This window comes from Chelon labrosus, assembly GCF_963514085.1.
Source record: "Chelon labrosus genome assembly, chromosome: 2".
In the NCBI taxonomy this organism is placed as follows: Eukaryota; Metazoa; Chordata; class Actinopteri; order Mugiliformes; family Mugilidae; genus Chelon; species Chelon labrosus.
In genome coordinates this window covers 23,125,705-23,148,500 of record NC_140338.1, presented here as the reverse complement: position 1 = coordinate 23,148,500, position 22,796 = coordinate 23,125,705, and the positions used below count along the sequence as shown (strand labels likewise).

General features: G+C 42.5%; 1 protein-coding gene across 1 annotated transcript; it reads right to left on the bottom strand.

Moving 5' to 3' along the window:
- Positions 1-1,569: 1,569 nt before the first annotated feature.
- Positions 1,570-22,009, bottom strand: frmpd1a (FERM and PDZ domain containing 1a; the record flags this gene model as incomplete). Its single annotated transcript, XM_084562028.1, has 14 exons — positions 1,570-6,876; positions 7,829-9,031; positions 9,159-9,303; positions 10,228-10,410; positions 10,907-11,126; positions 13,085-13,221; positions 14,056-14,175; positions 14,281-14,406; positions 15,185-15,280; positions 16,634-16,738; positions 18,256-18,301; positions 18,433-18,535; positions 21,448-21,611; positions 21,891-22,009. The coding sequence occupies 14 exons, from the start codon at positions 22,007-22,009 to the stop codon at positions 3,440-3,442; spliced, it is 6,204 nt and encodes a 2,067-aa protein (XP_084418154.1). The 3' UTR covers positions 1,570-3,439.
- Between the last annotated feature and the right edge of the window lie 787 nt (positions 22,010-22,796).

Genomic DNA, 22,796 nt, shown 5'->3' with positions numbered 1-22,796 from the left:
TTATCTGTTATGTTTTTAACTGTTTTGACTGACAATAAAGCTTAACTTATTTTATGTTAAATTATCTTGTGTTGCCTTGTTAAAAATGTCCTGTTAACACATGACTAAATGTGAATATGATCAGTGATAAGATCTGTGTTTTTACTGAGTTAAACATTTAATGGTATTCAAATCATAACTGGTCTTCGACTCAACACCATGATGATAGAAAAACATGATGCCCACTTCCGGACGAGAGAGGAAGATGCATTTGATAATTACGTTGAAGCCATTTGCAGTTGCTCCACTAACCCGAGGCCATAAAGTTCTCCGTACTTAAGAGCTGAAGGACACAATATTGATTTATCAATTTGTCTGTTATTTGATTTCACATTAGCAGCCAGGCAATAAGAGGGGGCACCTGGTTCTGAAGACGCTTTAGTTGCAGCTGGAGCATAAAAGTAGACCCAAGAGGGAAGGTAAATATATTAAGAATGGTGCAAATATGTGATCATGTGTGTCGGAGAGCAGTGACAGCCAAAGCAATACAAAAACACCTTTGAAATCTGTTCCTTCTACAAGATCCTGAGGGAAAACCAAATGCACCAAACTCACCAGCAGGGCAGGCACGAAGAGCTTCACATATAATGACATAAACATAACCATTTGATGTATTTATGTGAAATCATCAGGCCCAGAACCTTCACTCACGAAGGGGGATTTCATGAAACAAAAACAGAACTAGTATCTCATTATGTTGTAAATCCAAATAAACATAAAAAGTCACTTACATGCTGAGCTGAGAAGTTATGCGACTCTAAATATATTTTCTTATGTGCACCACTTCTCTGTACAGAAACGTCAGAGAGTGCTGTGCACACTTTAGTGGCAGTGGCAAACATCATGATCAAGTCCACGCAAAAGAAAAGAGTTTACTAGGTTTACTATTAGTATAATTACTAATAGTACAGTACTGAGATCATATGTTGGAGATCACGCATCTCCTTGAAGGCACAGAGGCAGCCAAGTCAGCAAGTTTCTAGACTCAAAGCTGTAAAATCTCAGTGAAGCAGTTGTCTCAAGGTCTATAGAATTGCATGTTTTTGTCTGAGAACACCCTGAAAGTTGAGTTTAAGCACACAACAAATGCAAAATGTTGTTTGGTTTTTATGTGTCTGCCCTCTAGTGGTTAAAGCCATTAATGCAGCAATCAGAAGAGATGCAGAACTGAAACTTGTTCACTGCAAAGAAGACAAAATCAGCGTAATGCAGTGTATAGCCTACAGTTGAGTGCAGTGAGGAATGTACAGACTTCATTGGGAAACATTGGGAAAACATAACAACCTATTTACAAAGACATGTCTCAACACAGGGGAGCCAGCTCTACAGATCTGGACTCCGCTGTCTGCCTACACTCGAAGGACAAGGGACACACTTCCACATTTAAGACAGATGTTTTGAAAGATGAGTAAAGGAAACATCTATGTAAAACTGAAAAACAGTTACTTATAACACAGCCTTTAAATTAACAGATAAACACTGTTGAAAGAATCATGAAAAGAAGATCTTAACATTGTTTTTAATGGTGGGAGTTGCGCATTACAAAGCAAGAGCAGACATCATCATTCAGTCATTCACAGATAAAATCCCTGATGAAACAACGATGTATTTCATGGCTTATTACAGCATGCTTTGTGAGCACAGGTCAGATGATTTAAAGAGAAGGTTTTCCATCATTTCTTTGGGGCAGTTTCCACACGGAGATCAGGGTAAAATCCTTTCTTCTTTGCTGCAGATCAGGAATAAAATACAGGAAATGATATTCTGTTGCAACCAAATGGAACGAAACGGTACAAGTGAACAATACGAGTGTTTCAACTGCCACTGTAACTAGAAACACTGTTTACAGTATATTGTGTCCCCAGTCCTGAAGTAGTGAAATTACTTCTGATAACTGTTCCTCCAGTGAACATGCAGGTCCAGTGTGCATCGAACCTTTTTAGTTTAAGAAACATTCCAAGTGAAAATGCTGCGATACAACAGCTTATCCACAATAACAGCTTTATGCAAATCAGTGTTTACATGATTTTGTGACTCTGACAAGAAAGCTTTCGACAAATGACTGGATCAGTTTGATGGATGTGTCAAACAAAGGCTGGAGAAGCTCGTAATGTGATCCTGCAGTGTTTGGGCAATCTGTGGCCGAATTCTGTCACTGGTTTACTACGATTTGTGGTCACACTGGGAAATCAGTAGTAATAATGCACTTAGTGTAAGGGGCAGGTTAGTCTACGTCAGCCTTTACTGACTACCCCTAGAGTTCAAACAGAGGTGTGCGGATTCTTATGATCTTGAAAACAATGTCTGAAACTTGTGAAAGTCTCATGAAACTATGCAACACACCATGAATATCTATTGATAAGTCTCCCCTATAGGCTGGAGATCCTCAGCAGACAGTAAATAAAACAAAAACAAAAAGAAGTTAACAGCACTATCACCATGCACTCTAATGTTCAGTCTTTTAACTGCGGGTGGAGGAGAATAGCTCGCAAATGTATGTCGCCATAAATGTTACCAAATGTCTGTGCAAAATGACAAACTGGACGTGTAAGGGACAGTCCTCACACAGACTGTTGTCTCATAAAATCATATAATGCGCATACGTCAGCATTCCACTACTAGCTTTATAAAATGGCAAACAGCTTCAGGCTTGATTTGATCAAATCACTTCTCACGCTAGTTTTTTTTTTTTGGTTTTGTAAACGGTAACATTCACCTCAAGAGAGAATGTTACAATACAGTATGTGAGCATCAGTAAACTGCAGAGGATCAGAGGAAACATCAGTTGAAGAGAAGGCCAGAGTACGAATGGAGGAATCAAAGACAGATTTACTCTGTGTATTGTGTATGTGCTTGTGTGTGTGTGTAAACGCCTCTGTATCAAGCTACACCTGTAAACATTTCCAAATTCCTTCCTTGACATTCCTTGCTCAGTCAGAGACACTGTAGTACCTCATAAATTAAAATAAATTAATAAATAACTAAACAGAACAGGTAACATTGAATACATTCAAGTACATCAGTTCCTCAATACTGGAAATCAAGCAGATTCTGCTTTTTGAAGCCTGCACCACTCTACAGTCTGGTTGTTGGCTGACAGTCTGGTTTGTGGCCTACAGTAAATGTGCAGCATATAGTCAAACCATGCACCTCAGAGATCTCTGCCATGTAAACCACACAAAAAAGTGCAAACTGGCTCTATGATGTTGAGAGTTTTTGTGAGCTTTCATTGAACTCCCACTTCAAGCTTTAATGCCGGCTCTAAACGTGCTGATTGTTCCAGGTCACACTCTGTCCACATCTACAGCGGCTGTGGGCTCAGTGGTGACCTCATAATGTGGAATTACACACCACAGGTTGCTTAAGGTTCACTTCAAAGCCACCAGAGGCCGTGGGCCGCTCATAGTGCAGTGAGGGTGCGGAACAGCTGAGTGAGGCAGAAGACGGAGGCGGTGAGCGCTGTGCACTGTTTGGCGAGGAGCTTGGTGCTCAGGTCCTGGCAGGTGCGTTTGCTGCTGGCACGCTCTGCTGCCAGACAGAAGTCCCTGAATGACCGGGCCACATCTGCCAGACCTGCGACCGCCTCCGCGTTCCTCCGGTCGCACCTGTCACAACCAGAGAACCAGAGGCATATACCTGCCAGTTCCACCAGGGTCCGGAAACTGTCCGCCAGGGAGTGGAGCATTTCCTCTGGGCTCTGTCCAATCCCCACCACCTTCTGGCAGCCGGACATCAGCCGCCGCGCCTCTATCTGGAGCACCCTCTTGTTTTCTGTAAAGTGGGCAGGGCAGGTATCCCTTGGGTGGCGCCCTCCGTAACCTGCTACAGATCGGTCAGCACTGCTACTTTCCAGAATAGAAAGGAGCTGGTCCACGTCTACCCGGAGGACCTGGAAACCAGTGGGAGGTTCTGGGTAGCGCTGCTGACCCAGCTGACTGATGGTATCCTTGTGCGTTTGAGACATGAAACAATCAGACGTGTCCGAGAGCGGTGAGAGGAGAGGATTAAGCTCAGAGGTAGAGGAGGAGAAAATGATGGAGCGTGGAAAAGAGGGGGAGTGGGTGGAAGAGGTGGATAGAAAGGAGGGAACAGGGGAAGTGGTGATGAGAGGAAGACCTGCTCCAGAAGTCTGGGTTACACCACCGCTCTGTGTGCGGCAGGAGAACTCGTAGACTGTCAGCTCTTCATCAAAGCTGTCCCCCCCGCTGAAACAGTTGGTATAAACCGCTGGGCAACCACAAGCATCCAGTGGAACCTGTACCCCCTCTATGACTGACTCACATCCAGATGATAGTACAGAACCACAGCTAAACTCAGACTTCAAAGGTGGAGTAGACCCCACATCGGCAGGGACCTTTGTCTGCGATGGATCCTCACAGATGCTAAAAACTCTGCAGCCTGAGGCTGCCGTGTTTGATGAGTCTGGATTCTGCTCTGAAGGCCTACAAAGATTCATTAAAGGCCTGTCGCTACTTGTCCTTCTTAATTTCAGTGGCTCTCCGTGAAAAGGAATTCCTGGCCCATTTAAGTTCTGTGTGGTCACCACTAGCAGAGGGGGACTGGAAGATGACGGATGGCTTATTTTATAACCTGGAATGTCTACAGCTGAAGTAGTGACCTTGATGTTTGGTTCTGGAGCATCTTTTATAGGACCAGGAGTGTCTATCTTTAAACTTGTGCTCTCTCTTTGGAGGAGGCTCGCTATGGAGACAGGAGGCTCTGTTACTGGTCCTGGTGTGTTCTCGTTAGGTCCAGAAAACAGAGGCTGATTTAGATGTTGGGGTTTGGGCTCACACTGGACAGGCATGTGAGAACTTACTTCCTTCATCTCTGGTTCTGAATTAAGACTCTTTGCTGACGTTACTTCCGTAATAATTTCCCCGTCCACCTCTGATCCTGTGACTGTTGTGTCTGAATCGTCCGACTCCACTGATTCAGCTGCTGTGCCCACTTCTAAGTCAATAGTTTGTGTGACGTCATTAACGTCCGTTACTTTGATGGTGATCGCCGTGTTGTCACAAGTGTTGTCCTCAGCAGGACTCTGGGCTACATTCCCAACCCCAGCTTGATTGAGAGTTTCTTGGGAGCGTGACAAATATAGAGGCAACTTTTGTATTTTTCCCCGAAGCGTTGAGGCAGATAATCGACCCATGAAACTTGGGGAACAGGTCTGGAAAAGGAAATGAGTTGGAGAAGGAGGCTCTCTGGAGAGATTGTGGACTGTAGCCACGTTAGCCTTTGCCAAGCTAGGACTTTCTTCCGCTTCAGCACGCGGCATGTTGGAATCACTTCTGGGTTTATCTACATTTGGATTTGAAGTATTTTGAAGTGTGACCTCACTTATAGCACCTGAATTAAAAGTAGGAGACATGGCGCTTGTCGCAGCCCCAAGCTTCGCTGTGATAGAGTTTATAGTACGAGTATAGTCAGAGTTGACAGAAGGAATTCTTGTATGAGCTTCAGAGATGGGAAGAGACTTAATACTGTTTGGTGGCGCACTCGCTTTACCTGCAGCTGAGGTACTGCTGCTGTATGTTGTAGCTACAGTCCTGTTGACTCTCTTATCACCTTGGCCTACATTTAAGGAATTACTCACTTCATCATCATCATCATCATCATCAAAAACATTATCTGAATTGGTGCTGTCTGTAACATCATCGCTAGTCACAGTAGAGCTGGTTGTAACTTGTACTGTGACTTTGTTGGTGTGATTACTCGTCTCTGTGACGAGGGATGTACTACGTTCTTCAAAATCTAACATTTTGTTTGAGGTTGCCATGTTTTCACTGTACCCTTCCTCCTTTACCAAATCTGGGGACTTGTGAAGAACTGGCACTGGAGGTAGAGGGGTTGAAGGTGGAGGAGGTGGTGGTGAATATGATGGAGGGCTTGATTTTTCAAGCAGACTTTCAAGCATATATTCTTCATTTTCTTCATATGAGTTTATCTCTGGGTCAGTCAAATTGGATAATAAAAGGCCATTGCTGCCCTTTTCACTCTCTTCTGTTAAACATGTATTCAGTGCGTTGTCTTCTGGTAATTTTTCAGCACCTGTGAGTGGTTTCTTTAAACTGGATGAGTATTCTCTTACTTCCTCTTCCTTCTCCTCTTCCTTCTCCTCTTCCTTCTTCCCTTTCTCCTCTGGCAAAAACATATGAGTAGTGAATGGCCCATTTCCTGCCACAACTGTTGACTCATCCTTCTCTTCCTTCTTTTTTCCCTCACTCATCTCCTCCTGTGCTTCCCCTTCCTCCTTTCCGTCACCTCTCCGATCAGCACTCTCCTTCCCGTCTGGATCCACCCGGCAGCGAACAACGGTGATGGTAGGAGACGCTGCCTTCACCAGATCTGTGACTGATTTAGACTCCATTGCGTCAGGTTCCATCTCCATGTCCTGCTTCCTGGTTCTGGAGGGGGATTTTAAGACTCTTGTCTGTTCACAAGACCCAAAACCTGGTCCACGTGAGCAGAGCTTTGTCAGGATGGGTTTTGACTCGAGTTGAGCCGGTTCCCCCTCAGAGTGAGTGAGTGAGGAGACGGTAGGACTGGGGTTTTGTGTTTGCTCTGAAGGTTCAGGATCTGAACTGAGTATCTGGACGTCACTGGCTTCTGACAAAAGGTGTTGATTAATCCTGTTGGAGGCCCGGTCCTGCTTAGATTTTGGATCAGGTTCTGGATACGACACCCTGGCAGTGTAATCAGTTTCCATGAAGGATCGTCTCTTCCGGGATCTTTTTCTGAGCTGGAATAATGTTTCTCTGGCTCCTCCTTCCTCATCTCCCCCTTTTCTGTCTACTTCTGCATTTCCATCTTTGTTTGCATCCACCACAGAAATATCTGTAAGACAGTAAAAACGCATCAGCCAGTGTATGTCACAATCAACACTGTTGACTCTGATGTTTCAGAATATTAACACATTTTTTTTGTGTTTTTATACTGTCTTCCTTCTTTTTCTTACACAAAACCACATAGCAGATGACTTCAAGCTCTTGTTGCACTGCGCACAAGGACAATAAAGGCATTCTGATTCTGATTGTGATGTGCTATACACACAGTGCATACAAGCAGGAACTAGAAAGAGAATAGTTTGTTAATTCACTGTTTGCTCTGAGGGTCATATCCAGGTTGACATAGCAATTGTTATTAAAGCAACTGGGATTTTATAAATTAGTATTTAATCTAACAGTCAGTTGAAAGGTTTATGAAATACAAGCATTTCACCTACTATGCTGTAGCAATGAAGCATTACCCACAGCAGTGACTGCTTCACCTCTCTGTGTTCATATAGCAAATACAGTAGCAGTACTACACAGGCACAACTAATGGACAAAAAAGTCCAAATAATTCCTGAGCATGTGTTTTTTTTTTAGTTTTTTGTTTTTACTTTATTTATTTATTTATTTACTTATTTTTTTACAAAAAGTAAATCTGCTGAACTCAGTTTAATAAACTGGTTTGTACTTTACTTGAAATACTCAAGTACGGTAAAAAAACGTTTACGGTTAAAACAGTTCTTACGTTCCACTTGGAATGATCAATATCTTTGAGCAATTCAGTGTTACAGATGAAATGTCTCATCTTTCCTTGCAGTAGAGCATGGCTGCACTAAGCTATAATTACTAATAGTATATAACTGTTCAGTAATACAATGTTGTATTGCTTTTACAGATTAAATTCTTCAGCCACTAGATGGCAGCAAAAGCAAGCTTAATTTTTGGATCAGAAATTGAAAGAGCTTAAAAATGACAGAAAAATCTCGTCATCAGCCTTAGGGTGATAGCTAAATCACCTCTTGGCACGGCCCCGGAGCTCGGGTCTTCAGGTGAAGTGAAGCGGTCCCTGGCGTCAAAGAACTCCTCGTCAGAGCTGCTGTCTCCGAAGCCAGGTGGCGGATGGAGGATGGGGATCGGGTCCGTGTCGTCAGCCTTACTCTCATCCTCTTCCATCTCCAACCACTCTTCTTCCTCGTTATGATGCTGAGGGTGGGAAAGACTGCGAGCGCTGTCCGGGGTGATGTTGGAGCAGAGGTTGTAGTAACAGCGAGCGTCACTTTGGTCAAAGTTAAACACAAAGTCTATGTGGGAGGTGGAGGATGGGGAATGGGATAGTGGATGATCCTTTAAAACACCTTCCCTGCTTTCTGCTTCACCTTCTCTGCTCATCTCCTCCTCCATTTCTTTCAACATCTTTCTTCTCCTTCTTAACTCATCTTCTTCATCATCGTCTTCCTCACTGGCCTCAGGGGGGCTTGGCAGGAAGTCAACAAGACGGGAGAGGTCAGCAAAGCACAGGGAGTTGTCATCGGAGCAGAGGTTATCTGAACAGTTTTGGAGGAGTTGGGGATCTGCTCCATCACCCGACCTCCTGCAGGAGCCCCCTTCTCTGTCGAGGTTTGTGAAGTTGACGAGGGGGTGACAGTGAGCCGGTGGAGGGATGAGGAGGTGAGACTGAACATGCCGGTGAGAGTACGGGTGAAGCTGAAAGGAGCGCGAGGAAGTATTCAGATGAATGGAGGAAGAGGAACATGAAACCAAGTCATCTTCCTCCAGGGCGTCAAGAGAGTCACTGGAAGGGCTAGTGATGACACGAGAGTCAGTCTGACAAGAATCCGATGCTTCAGATACAGACGGCTGCTCCTCGGCTGCTTGAACTTCTTGTCCCGCTTGTCCCTCCGAGTCATTGTGAGTTACCTTGATTTGTATTTGGCCAGCGTCCTGATGTCTTACTGTCTCTTCATTCTTACCCTCTCTGTTCTTATCTACTGGAGACTTTTCAGTGTCAGCATCCTTTTCTTCTTTTAGTTTTTTATCCCCCTTTTCTTTGCCGTCTTTGTTTCCCCTTCTGTCTCTGGTTTTTCTTTTTCTTCCATCGGGGTCTGATGATGATCTCAAACGAGGACACGGTTTCTCGTCATGAGACACCAGGTGGACCAGCGGTTCCATGTCCAAGTCCGAAGAGTCGTCTGAGTCACTCGCACATCGGGACACATAACCTGTGAACAATAAAACAAGACAACGTTTATTATTTGAACAGAGAGGTGCACTGCATGTGTAATTTTTATACATATATACATATATATACATACATATACAGTATGTACATGTTTTTTTTTTTTTTACCTTCCTCAGCAGAGACTCTGTGTTTCTTGGAGCCTTCGATCCAGGGAAAGATGTTGAGGTTGGGGTCAACAAACACTCGACAGTATCCAGCTATTAGGCAGGACATATCCTTAGCAGCAACTGACTCCAAAAGTAATGTGATGGGCTTTGTGCAGGAGACAGGAGACAAGATGGTGTGAAAAGAGACAGGGAAAGAGACAAAGGAAAAGCACTTAACATATAGCTGCATGCTGACGTATGCACATTGTATAAAGAATTTAGTGATAATTTATCCTTATCCAATATACACGCTGCTACAAAGGTGGGTCAAGTTAAGTTTGATGGTAATTAGATCTATGAGGTCTGGCAGTCAGCAGCTTGCCAAGCGAGATTTTAAAGACACAAAAGTCATCTAAGGGCTGTGACCACAAATCCCAGCTCTCTTTGCTGATCATAGGCATCTGGTAAGTGTGTGTGAGGTGCTAGCTTTATTGCCAATAGTTGGACCTCTGACTGCGCCTTTTCAGCCATTGCAGCGTGGTGAATCGGTGGCGGAGCGCGTCAGTGAGAGACGTCACTTTGATAAGCAAACCAGAGCCCGGGAAGAAAAACAGAAGTGAAAAAAAAAATAAACAAAACAACACAGTCAAAAAATAAAACACAAAAGGCTCCTCTCATTTTTTATCTTTCCCTTATCTGAACATTCAAATATTATCTCAACAACATGATCATCCAGAATGAATAAACAGGAGAGGCTCTGTTTGACGGTTTCATAGCTTGTAGTAGCTCCTCTGGTTTCTTCTGGTTTTTCCCTTTTGAATGACAAATATAGGCCGCTACCAACTATTGATTTAAAAGTTATTTTAAATCGGCTGGCTATTTGTGCTGCGTTCAAGTGCAACGTTTTTAGTCCAGACACGGGCGATGTGAGGGGATGTCACTGTCAGCCTTTGCTGCTGGTAATTCTTTGATGTCGGTGTGGTGTGTCTGGGCCTTCACAAATCCCAGGTGTGACTACCGACTAAGAGGTGAACTATTCTACAACTTAACTTGACCCACCTAGTCACACGTGTGTATTCTCCAGTCTCACCTTGATGTCCTGCAGGTATATTTTCACCAGGCTGACCTTGTCTGATTCAGGCAGCAGCTCGATGCGTGTGATGCTGGTAAACTCTGTGAGGGTGGACAGGATGCTCAGCTTGTGGTTGACAACCTGACTCACCCCGTAGCGTGCCCCCACCAACAGAGTCACCATTGACTCCCTGTCCTGGAGCTAAATGGAGAGGTCGGACAGACGGGAAGGGGTGAAAATGTAGAAGAAGAAGAGAGAACTATAATCACCCACATTACAACAAATAATATACAAATCTCATCACTGAAGACCTCTCCTGAGCAAATTGTTGGGACCCAGCTTCCTGCAGCTTCCCTATTTAGGGCATGGCCTTAAACATCATCCGAGACCCAAAACACGCGGAGGCCACCACCACTCTGCATTACCTCCCTTGGGTGTTTGTTACAGGACAATTCATTCATACCCAACCAAAACAGCTTCTTCCCTCAAGCTGTCAGACTAATCAACATGGCCCTACACCTTCTTTAGTCATACATAGTCACTGGAGGACTACTATTGTGAACTCCTTTTATTCACTGTATGTTGACATACCGGATGACCCGTTGTTTCAAGTACTTCTGCTGTCAGACATATTTGCACCTTTTGTACTGCATATTGCACAATATAATGACAATAAAAATACAGATCAAAATGCTACCATCATGGTGGCGCCAAAGGATTTCCCTCCAAATGACTTGAGATCGCTCAGCTCCTCCAGATAGTTGATCCGTGCCTGATCAACCGGCAGGCCCTTCTGCTTGGGATTGTGCTGTGATTGACTCTTCTTCATGTGGTAGCTGATGGCCTTCCTCAGGTCTTTCTCTCGCATGTTCCTCAGCAAGGTGGATGACACAAAGTTCTCTATGCCCCAGGTCTTCCTGGAGCAAACACAGACACAAGTCTATTAGAGAGCTGAAACTGATCTTAGGATGCATCAATATGTGAATGAACAGCACAGTAAAGTTAATATAAAACCACCTACTACAACAGTGCTACAGGCCTGCTGTTTTAATGTAAGACTTGTTTAACTTTGGCTCTGATCAGCCCTGGTATCTGCTTGAGACCAGATTCCTTTAGTAGTGTGAACACACAATGCATCCTGGCCATCCTGATAGACCACCTATTTAACTGACCTGCTCTGTGTGATGAATGAGCAGACCTCATTCATCCAGACAAAGTGCACAGCTACTATGACTGATGGCTAAAAAAGTAAAAAGAACCATAAGAGGTGGAGAGGGTGAGAACCTTCAAACTCCTAAATCAGCAAATAACGCACCTGGTTTCATAACACTCAGCAGCTCCTGAAGAAATATTAATATAATTATAAGACTGTACTTGATGAGAGCGAAGTTTACAGGAGTACAGTCACAGTGTGTTTTGGAAACAGCACTGGTCAGGATAGGAAGGCTCTCCAACATGTGATAAAAAACTGCACAATACATTTCTGGAGTAGCGTTTCCACCTTCCACAACCTTTACACAACCAGGGTTATCAGGAGAGCCCACAACATCACCAAGGACACCACACACCTGCCGTCTCGGAGACGCTACAGGAGTGTGAAATCAAGGACAACAGTTTTATGTTTTTAATTTAACTAATTTCTTCTGCACCTTGTTTATTTCTTATTGTTTTATTTATTGTTTTCAGTAAGACAGGCTTGCACAGTAAGAATCTTAACATCAGTGTTGAAGCAGTGTTGCTCCAAGTAGTATGTTCTGCACATTATGGAGCTAACACAGAATCAACCGTTCACATTCACATTCACATCTACGGCCAATTTAGAATCACCAATAAACCTAACAAGCATGTCTTAGGACAGTGGGAGGAAGCCGGTGCACTCACATAAAACCCATGCAGGCACACGGAGAACATGCAAACTCCACACAAAAAGTGACATGTTCAGTGTAATGATCAGGACAATTAGTATGTATAGAATTAGAATTAGAATTAAGTGTCTGTCGGCCAAGTATACTTGTGTATACAAGGAATTTGGTCTCTGCAACCGTGAATTAGTGAATTAGTGAACACACACAAAGCACACAGTGAGGTGAAGCACACACTAACCCGGAGCAGTGAGCTACCATGCTACAGCGGCGCTCGGGGAGCAGTGAGGGGTTAGGTGCCTTGCTCAAGGGAACTTCAGCAGCTTTCTACCGGTCGGGGTTCGAACCGGCAACCCTCCGGTCACAAGCCCAAAGCGCTAACCAGTAGGCCACGGCTGCCCCGTATAAAATATAGACAGTAATTGCTTGTTGTCTGTTTATATATATTAAACAATATTTCATGTCTACAGCCAGGATATGTACAGCAATAAACCTCAAATCATCTGGAGCGCTGCATCTGTGTGGTTGTATTTATTTAATTCCACCAGGCCTAACAACATAACAACTTATTCAAAGACTAGTGTAAACACACTCATTCATTCTGATGAGGTTTGTAAGTGCAAGAACAGAGCAGAAACACAAAATGATGTCCTGTGTAAATTAATTATACAGCATTAAATCTTATAAACCATTATTGGATCTCCGTCTTTATTAATATGCCTCTAAGACGATAGGGGCCAGCAGGGATCCTCACTTTGCTCTGGGCTTTTAACTAGGGATAAAATTCTGTGTTTACTGCAGTTGGCTCACATCCATATTCATTGTTAACAAAAAAGAAAGTCAGACTATATCTCTATAGCTATCTTAACTTTGGTTTTATTGGAGGACAGGATCAGATTTGGCCAGGGAGACTCCAAAAAAAACAAAATGTTCAACCTTCTCTTCTATACAGTCTGTGGTTCAACTGTGGTAGATTACAGAAAAGATTAACAATGTGTATTTATGTGTCTCACGTGATCATCTTCAGGTTGGTCTTGGGTGATTGTCCACAGCTCGCCAGTCTCTCCTGAATGTGCAGCGCAGCGAGTCGCAAGGCCGTGTTACACCGCATCTCTACTGCAAAGCGCTCCTGCAGCACATCATTCACACCCTATCATAACACACACGCAGACACACACACACAGAGAATTAAACAGAACAAACTGTGAAAAAAGGCAGATTCAGCAGCATTTACTTTATTGCTGCTGAGCTGAGAAAAATACCTGAAGTAACTTAGTGCTTAAAAGTAAAACTCATATAACAGTCCACCAAATAGAAGCATGTTTAGGTTTAGGGTCGTTAGATTACCACTACTTGTGGAGAACCAGGTTTATCAGAACAGAAAGGCAACTGGACTTGCAGAAACATCTGTAGGTGTTATCCATCCAAAACTCTCATGACCAGACAGGTTCTGATGGGTAACACCTACAGATGTGTTTGGATATACCATGACCTGGATGACTGAGAGCCTTCACAGATACCAACAGATGTTTCAAAAAACCAAAACTCTCCATCAGACACTTAGACTTGAAGAAGACACTTGAATGAATGTCTTTAGGGAAAATCCAGTTACCTTTGTTACACTGTGGCCTGGTTGATTGACAGTATTCTCATATATATATTTAAAATACTTCAAACGTCTACCTGAGAGATTTAATGAAAAAGTGCACACTTCCAAACAAGCTGACATAACAATCTGCTGATTTACGTCATGGGGAAATGTGTCAACTGCAGCAATAGCCGGGCTGTTGGAAGTGTTACAACACTTTGCTTATTGATTTGATTAAAACTTCTGAATCCCTCTTTAAACTGAGGAAGCCTCTTTTTCTGTTGACGTTGCTGCAGAGTGTGCAGCGACCACAAATCAGTGGATTACACTCTTTTTTAATACAAGAAACGTAAAAGCAGTAACACTGCCTGGTGGCCTGCGGGTTCATCAGTCTACCTGCAGGTAGAGGTACTCGAAGGCGGTGGGGTCCTCCTGCAGCAGCATCTGGAGATTTTTGGGCATGAAACAAACACGGAACAGACATCTGTAGTCATGGGCCTCCTTTTTCTGGACCACCTGAAAACACACACACACGTGCACACTTTACTTCACACCCACATTTAAGTAAAAGCTGTGATTAAACCCACCACGTTTGAGGAGACTGCATGTGTCTGTGTTTACCTGCTGTATCCTCTCCTCATCATGTAGCAGCAGCAGTTTGCTGATGCTGTGCTGTTGCTCCAGCACCAGGGAGAAGTGCTCGATGTTGCTCAGAGAAAGCTTTTCCTTCAGTGTCATCACAATGTCCTGCAAAGAAAATGACATCTTCAGAGACAATATTTACATTTTTGCTGAGCTGAGGTTTGGAGTTTGTCTAGTTGGCAAAATACAGGGAACTAAGGCATAATTAAACGCGAGATAACACATAAGGGAGTTAATGAATCACCCAGTTGCATCTTTTAAATTCGACAATACACCAATCAGCCATAACATTATGACCACTGACAGGTGAAATGAATAACACTGTAATCCACCGTTTGTCAGTGGATTACACTGACAAACGGACACATGAGCATGAGAACTGGATCGAGGAGCAATGGAAGAAGGTGCCCTGGTCTGATGAGTCATGTTTTGTTTGACATCACGTGGATGACTGAATGTGTGTGCAGCGCTTTGGATGTGGCATGCTAAGCAGAGGCACTGTGATGCTTTGGGCAATGTTCTGCTGGGAGACATACCACCTACCTAAATATTGTACAAACTGTATTCCCTGATGTCAGTGGCCTCTTTCAGCAGGATAATACTCTCTGCCACAAAGCAACAACGGTTCAAGAATGGTTTGAGGAGTTCAAGGTGTTGACTTGGCCTCCAAATTCCCCAGATCTCAATCCAATCCAGCATCTGTGGGATGTGCTGGACAAACAAGTCAGATCCATGGAGGCCCCACCTCTCAAGGCAGGAAATATTATATATTATATGTCATATGTTATGACTGATTGGTGTAAAGTCTATCCAATATCTGGATTATGTAACCAGGCTCACATCTGAAACTGTAAGTTAGGTTTGGGCATCAATTTCATGGTACCTTGACCGTGGTGTTGGGCTCAAATTTGAAGGCCTTGGTCTGCCCGTTCTCCAGATACACCTTTAGCACGTTAGGCAGGAAGAGCAGCGAGTTCCCCTGTGACGCAAACAAGAGGTCAGGGGTCAAGGGAGGTGTCAAATCAAAATGTGTTAATAATTAACAGCCTGGGAAGAAGAAATACGACAGAGCTGTTGCATTTTTATTGCTGTATTTTGGCTTCTTCACAAAAATAAAACACTTTAGAGATAGATTAACAGTTAAAAATATTATGTTGTGTATCTTATAATATAAATAGGAGAGTAGCTTCCTCTCCCATTTTCTGCTCATGACCCGTTTCTGTCTGAGGAGCTTGTTCACTGTGGTGAGTCATCTTTCCACGCCTCATCTCTGTTCTCTTATGACTTCAGAAAGGGTTTTCCTGTATTGATACTGTGAAGATCTCTGAAAATGTTCACAACCCCTCCCTTGTCATAGCCGCTTTCTACTCTGCCTCCCCTCATCACTCTTTTTTCTCTCTCAGTTTCTTTTTTACCTCTCTCTACCTTCCTCATAATCTTATGCTTATTGTTCTGTAATCACAGACATTAGGACTGGAGGATGGGGCAGATATCGATCTGTGTCTTCTCTGTGATCAGTAATGGGTGCTCTGGCCCCTGTGGTTTTTCTCATCCAGCTAATTTCACATCCGCTTGCAAGATGGAAACTCTAACAAGCTGGAACTGGCTTATAAAAGAAAAAACTGTGCACAGTATGAAATAATACAGAGCAATTAGAAACCACCACTCCTTGTTATAGTGCAAAGCTAATAAAACCCATTTTAAAGTACACCTGTCATTATTCACTGAGTGTGCACTCACTGAGACAAACAAAAAGAGGACTCATTCACTAACAAAGCACCTCACATGTTACTTCAGCTCAATAGCTCCACATTGAACCTTTAAAAAAGATCATGAAGTTGTTCGGAAAACACTGAAACATGGGAATGCAGACTATCAAAAACTGAGTTGTCTGTTTAATTCTTCTATTTAATTAGCATTTATTGTGATTTTTTTGATTGTAGAAACTTCTCAACCAATATTTTGTGAGGAGATCCAGATCTGCTTATTTGGATTTAGTTTGTCTTGTAACTGTATGTAGACCCTTCATGTGTGTGTATAAATTAAGCATACTGAAACAGTTAACGTTGAGACGCAAAGTAAACATGTAATGAAACTAGACAATGGTGTGTCTGATCCAGGATGGACATGAGCAAGTCCTTATAAACATATGTGAACAAAACCAGACACCATCTATACTGGGTTTTAACACATGATCTATCTCTGAATACGCAGATTGCACATGTTAATGCTATCTGACTCATTCTCAGTATAAATAAATCAGCAAGTATAAATCTAATCTGCATATAGAAGACAAAAGTTGAAAGTTTGCTGAACTCTCCCACAGACTCACCTGAGAGTGTCCATTGACTTCCACCTCCTCAGCAAAGTGGACTTTCACAGGGTTGGACCTGAGCTTAGCCCTCTTCTCTGGTGTGATGAATGATGACTTTGGGCCCTGGGACCAATACAAGCCAACACAATGTTGTTGTTTTTTTATTCAATACTGAATGGGATGCAGGTACACACAGTCTGTGGCTTTTGTTTAGCATTATATCCAAGCAACAGTTTAGCTAAACACACTTTTTATTTAGGGTGTTGATGGCATGAAGTTGAAGTACCAAACACTGCAGTTCCTCTAATGTACACTTTAGGTTAACTCCAAAGGTGAGATAGTCCCCATAGACCTTTGTGTACATACATACCATCAGTGGTAAAAGATGTAGTTAAAATCTATTTGTGGTTTGCTTACAAACAGGCAAATACATGTAAACATATACTGTGGGTATGTGACACATAAAGATGCATCCATATAATTTTAAAAATGCATTATCTGTACTAAAATTATGGGAATACATTTTTTTATTATTAAGTACGAATGAGATTTTGCCTGTTGCCTCAAGCACAGTCGCAAAGATAAACATGGTTGCTGTCTTCATTATTGTACAACCACTTACAGTTGGTCAAATAAAGCACTAAAGGACTTATTATAGTCCTGCTCTTAGCTCACTGTCTGGTCATAATAAAATTCTTCTGAACTCTTGTGATGTTTTGTAACCACCATTAGGCAGGACGGAGATTAATATTTCCTGAGAAATACTGCCAGTTGCTTTAAGCTCCATAATGATTTCTTGGAGGAGCTGTGCGTCATGAATCACTCTGTGAAGGTGCTTATATCAGCAGAGCTGCCAATGAAAATCACTGAGGAGCAGCTGTTTATTTACAGATTTCCTCCACCTTAGTGCAAACATGTACATCAACTTCAGGGATCCAGTCTGACTGTGGGAAATAAAAATCCAGGAAGTCAGTGTATTCATTTGGTGATTTTGATGTGATCCTCGTGCTTATGGTGAGCTGCAGTAAGATGAGCCTCAAGTCAGTGTGTTGTTCACAAAGGGACATTGTGTTGAAAAAGCACTTTAAAAGAGACTGTAAACATGATACTTGACTAACACCTGAGCGTTGGGATATAAGGTGAGGAGATTTCTTGAGAGAACAGCCAGAAAGCTCCTTCTCTCCAAGCTGCATGAAAATTGAATCAAGTTCTTCAGAGACTGAAAACGGCAACGACACACACACACACGTGTAATGAATGTGATGAGGTGTGTCTCCAGAGGAGGATCTGAGTCTGTGGGGGAGTTTCCTGTTGTCATGATTAACATTGATGTATCGGTGGGACCTTGGTGACAGGATTGTTGTTAGCATTGACACATCACTCACTCATATAATGATTAATGGGTTTGTTGACAACAGTGTTTCAGGACGTGTCACTGTACATGTATAGTACGTAGCCATGTGTACCGTACATGTTTGTACAGCCTAATGAAAATAGGAAACAAGTGATACATTAAGTATATCTAGCGTGTTAATGCAAGAGGAGCAGCCATTATCCACTTGAAAGTAATTTTGTGTGTTAACATGTGTTTCTGTTAAGTGTGTGTGTGTGTACATGTGCATTCGCTAGAGCAGACTTACCACCATTATTCTGAGGATGGTCATAGTCAATGTATCTTGACACTCCCTGAAAAAACAGAAGGCGAGGATGGTGAGGAGGTGAGATGTGATACACATTGTTTAATTTTGAACATGTACGTGTATCAGTAGCTATGTCTGTATGTGTGTGTGTTTGTGAACTCAGCTTTCTGTGCAGACCTGATTATTTCAGCAGCTTGCTCTGGGGTCAGGTCATCGACAGCGACGTTATTGATCTTCACAAGCTGGTCGCCGGGGACGAGCCGACCATCTGCAGGGCCACCTGCACACACAAAATGTCCTTGTGGTGTCATGCTTGAGGGTGTTCAACTGGCGCCGATGACAGCCAGTAGCTTGTATTCTAGTGATTTCCTTTCATCTCACACCGTTGCATAATTTTCACACTGCTCTTCAAACCTAACCGTCCCACCGCAGGAAGACCGACCATCTAATTATTGTCCTTCTGATTTAGGAAACATCAAACGACTGTATATCTCTCCACATCATTTAGCTTTCCGCCATCTTCCTCAGCTGTTTAACACAACCTTTCTTTTATTATCTCTTCTTGCATCCAAACAGTCAACATTATTGATAACATCTCTCTTTCCTTTCTTTCTATATAGCACTCAATCGACATTTAAATGTGTCTGGTACGTCACAGTTCCACAGAACTATGGCCACTAATGGATATTTACAAGCTGTTTTTATGCTCAACATGTGTTGATTACGCTGTCCCTTAGTCTACGTCTTTAACTGTGCTCTGGTCAAGGAAAATACTTCTGTAATAAACTGACACTAACACAAAGAAGATTTGGTGAAGCTCAGTTTCACAGTATTACACAAAGGTTTTCCTGTTCAGTATGCTTACAGGCTGAATATTATGTTGTACATTTCTATCATGTTAAGGAGAAAATATTAAGCAGTTATATGTATATATTATGATCATAAATATCACTGAGTCCATACAGCACTTCACACCATTTTTTTCTGTATAACATCAGGAAACAGTCTAGTTCAGTAATTTATTTAATGGTCACATAGAACTTTACTTGGTGCTTCATTCAAAATGACCATGGGCAGAGGCAGGTGACACCGATAGGTCTGAATGATGCTTCTGAAAAAGAAAAAGGATTCATATTTCGCTGTCAAGATGTTGCAGCACGTGTCACAGACTGAGACACAGGGACAGAGAGAACTGAGCCAAGGCTCAGTGGGGCCACTAGAGACACGAGCAACAGTGTGTGTCTGTGTGTGTGGGTGGGTGTGTGTGTGTGTGTGTGTGTGGCAGACAGGAACAGATGGTGAAACGCTAGACTTGAGCCAGACAGGAGAAAGTGAGGTAATCTGCCCCAGGACCTCAGGGGGTTCAGATCATTGGGCTTCTGCACCTCAACAACAAACTCCACTACACAAATATATTAGAACTACTACCAATAATAATATCAATGACAGTGATGATGATAATCATTGTCATTATTTTGCAGTTTCAGGACTTACTGTGTTTCTTAGCTTGCACTGGATTTTTTATATTCAGGTTTCCCATCTACTTTAATTTTATTTTTAGAATATTATGTAAAGTGCACTGGTAAAAATAATATCATCCTCTATAGCTTGTCCATGGATGTATTCTCTTGCTTTCATTAGTTGGGAAATGAGCCATCTTCACAGTAATGTGTCTAAATGTGAGCTAACTGATTATGCCTCATGTAATGTATTGTGATTTATTATGCATTTTCACTTACTGGTCACAAAATACAAAACACACAGTGTTGTGTTTTTATTAAAATGCCATTAGAGAGGTGTTAGTGGCTGGGTTTATGTGGATTTTGTTGAGTTAAATGACTAAACCTGTGCTTATGGAGAATCACGCTTATCTGTATTGATATGTATTAGTATGTGCCAAAAAATACATTCTGTGGTTATGGCCTTTTAAACAGTGCAGCACTGACACACCCTTGCATCCTAGGCACACCTCTGGCTGGTGGTGTACACTCCAAACCTTCTCCATCTATTGCTTCCTGCATCTATTTGCTGGGGACAGTATACATCCTGGAAGGAAGTGCTTCCTGAGAGCTTCAATTATGGGCTAAAAAGTCCATCTTCCTTCAGTCCTTCCAAATGTGCTTTGCCTGCTCATTATATTGAGGATGATTTACACACACGAACATTAGAGCCACAGTACGTTTCCTCTGTTAATGCAATTTAATGTGCATGTATGCAGTATCAGCAAACAGTATCAGCCTCCTGTGGAGGTTTCACTGTTGTCAATTTTGTATTGTACACTAGCCAGAGCCCTGCAGCAGTCTGGCACAGCTCCACTACTTCATTTGCTTAGGGGTTATTTTATGCAAAATAAAAACAGCATTCCTGGGACAAATTGGAAGAGAATATATACTGTTCCTGAAAGACCCTTTTAATGATTACATTATTCCATAACTGATAGAAGCTGTCAGTGTGATACAGTTAACATTTCAGTACCAAAAATGATAAAATATTTAGGAAGCTTAAACTAGTACTGAGGTAGATAAAAGGAGATCATAAATTATTCATTTTCAAATGATTTCCTTTCTTGAATCAACAACCAAATTACATCTGTCGTTAAACTCATTTGATTTGTGTATATCTGCCGGTACACCTCCAACGTATGCAGACATATATTCTCATCTGGTTCCTCCCACTGTAGAGGACCAATAATTTTAAGATCCTGCAGTTTTCCTGAGGTGCTCGCCATGATAAATTTATTTATACTGTGGCTATGAAGACACAGCGTCTCTTCTCCGATGCTACTCTCCCCTCAGTACGGTGGCACACTCTAATCCTGGACTGATGCGCTACAACCCGAACTAAATGAATCTTAGGTGCTGTGTTTTTGGGCAGGAGCCATTGACAAAGCAGACAAAACACTGCAAATGCTGGCAATGGATACAGATTCTTGGCAGGTAAAATGTGATCTCTGTGGGGGAAGAAGCCTGAGTTGGTAGAGAAGTACCGAACACACATACCTGGGCCCTAAATATGCAGCGTCAGCTATAAAAGTAAACTCACTGATACAAAGTGGTACTCTTTCTTCTCCTGAGATTTCCAGCATGAGAATAACAAATCAGTGTAAACACAGTAAGTATGCAGACCTTTGAAATGTCTCTGCTTATTCTTTATATGGATGCTGCATAAATATATATATAAATATTGCCCTACCTGGGGTGACCTCCTGCACCAGGATGGGGGTCTGGGAGGAAAGAGTGAGTCCATGAGAGTGGAGGTTTGGGTCCCGTTGGATCTGAACACTGAAGCGGAAAGGGTAATTCCTCTGATCAGAGCCGCTGGACTCTCCTGCCTTCCCATCCGCAGCAGCCCGATCTCTGGAAGGGTAATTTAGAATTACATCTTAATATAGTATTTGTATTTTTGCAGTTTCTGCATTTTTGCAGTTTTGTTTTGAACTACTTCATATTTGGATCGCTGATATAATACAGTGGACTGTAGCAAATCACTGCATAAATTATTTGTTACTGGATGAAAGAATATAGGTGAATCACTAATTTAGACTTTCCACAAGCCCCTTGCAAAATCATAAGACAGATAAAAAGTAAACATGAGAATCTAACTAATGAATTTAAATAGACAAAAGATAGGATTACCTGCTCAGAGAGTGAGACCTGCTGCCTAAGTCTCGGGACCGTCTCAGCCATCGTCCCACCACCTGCTCCACCCGGCTGGTCCTGCGGGATGGGGAGCGGCTCCTGTCCTGCACCTCCATTTACCTATGAGGGGTTAAAGATCAGCAGAAGTTAAAGATCAAAGATTCATACAGTTTAAGTGATTAGATGTTTCAACAGTAAAGAAAGAAACAATGTAATAAGTAAAAGGTTACGAAAAGTTTCATGCAAGAGTCCAAACAGGCAGCGAGCCGGAGGGTGGACAAACGAGCTCAAGACACCAACCATGGTCCACAGAACTAATGCAAATGGAAACACATAGCACAAGCGTGAATCAGTTGAACACAGTATGTCCTCTTATGCACCGCTGGTAGTCATCAGCCCTCAAGGATGTGCTTAAAGCTAATCAGAGTGTTTCCATGAACACAGTAAACAAGCATGGAGAACGCTTGTATTGCTATGGTTGCTACACTTCAGATAAAAGAAGATTTTTGCACACAAGACAAGACTGAGAGTTCCTGTCCGTATGAAGCGTTAACAAAGTTCAGCTAGAGCTTCAATAAACTGGTCAGTATGATGGTGTTGAGCAGAGGGGAACCCAAATGAAAGGGGTCGGCTTTATCTTTTAGTTTCATGCTAAGGAAACCCTACAAGATGGCCTCAGACTGCAGCTCTTTATCACATACACAGAACTGGGATGAATTTCTCCAGGTCACTCAAATGCAACAATGGCTTCGTTTACATGTCTAATACTTTACTGGTCTGACTGAAATCATTCAGATCGGGGATGCCAAATGAACAGTTTAAATGGACGATAATTTAAACGATCTGATATGATACTATATATGTGTGTTTACATCACCCAAAACAAAGCGGTTCTGTTTAACA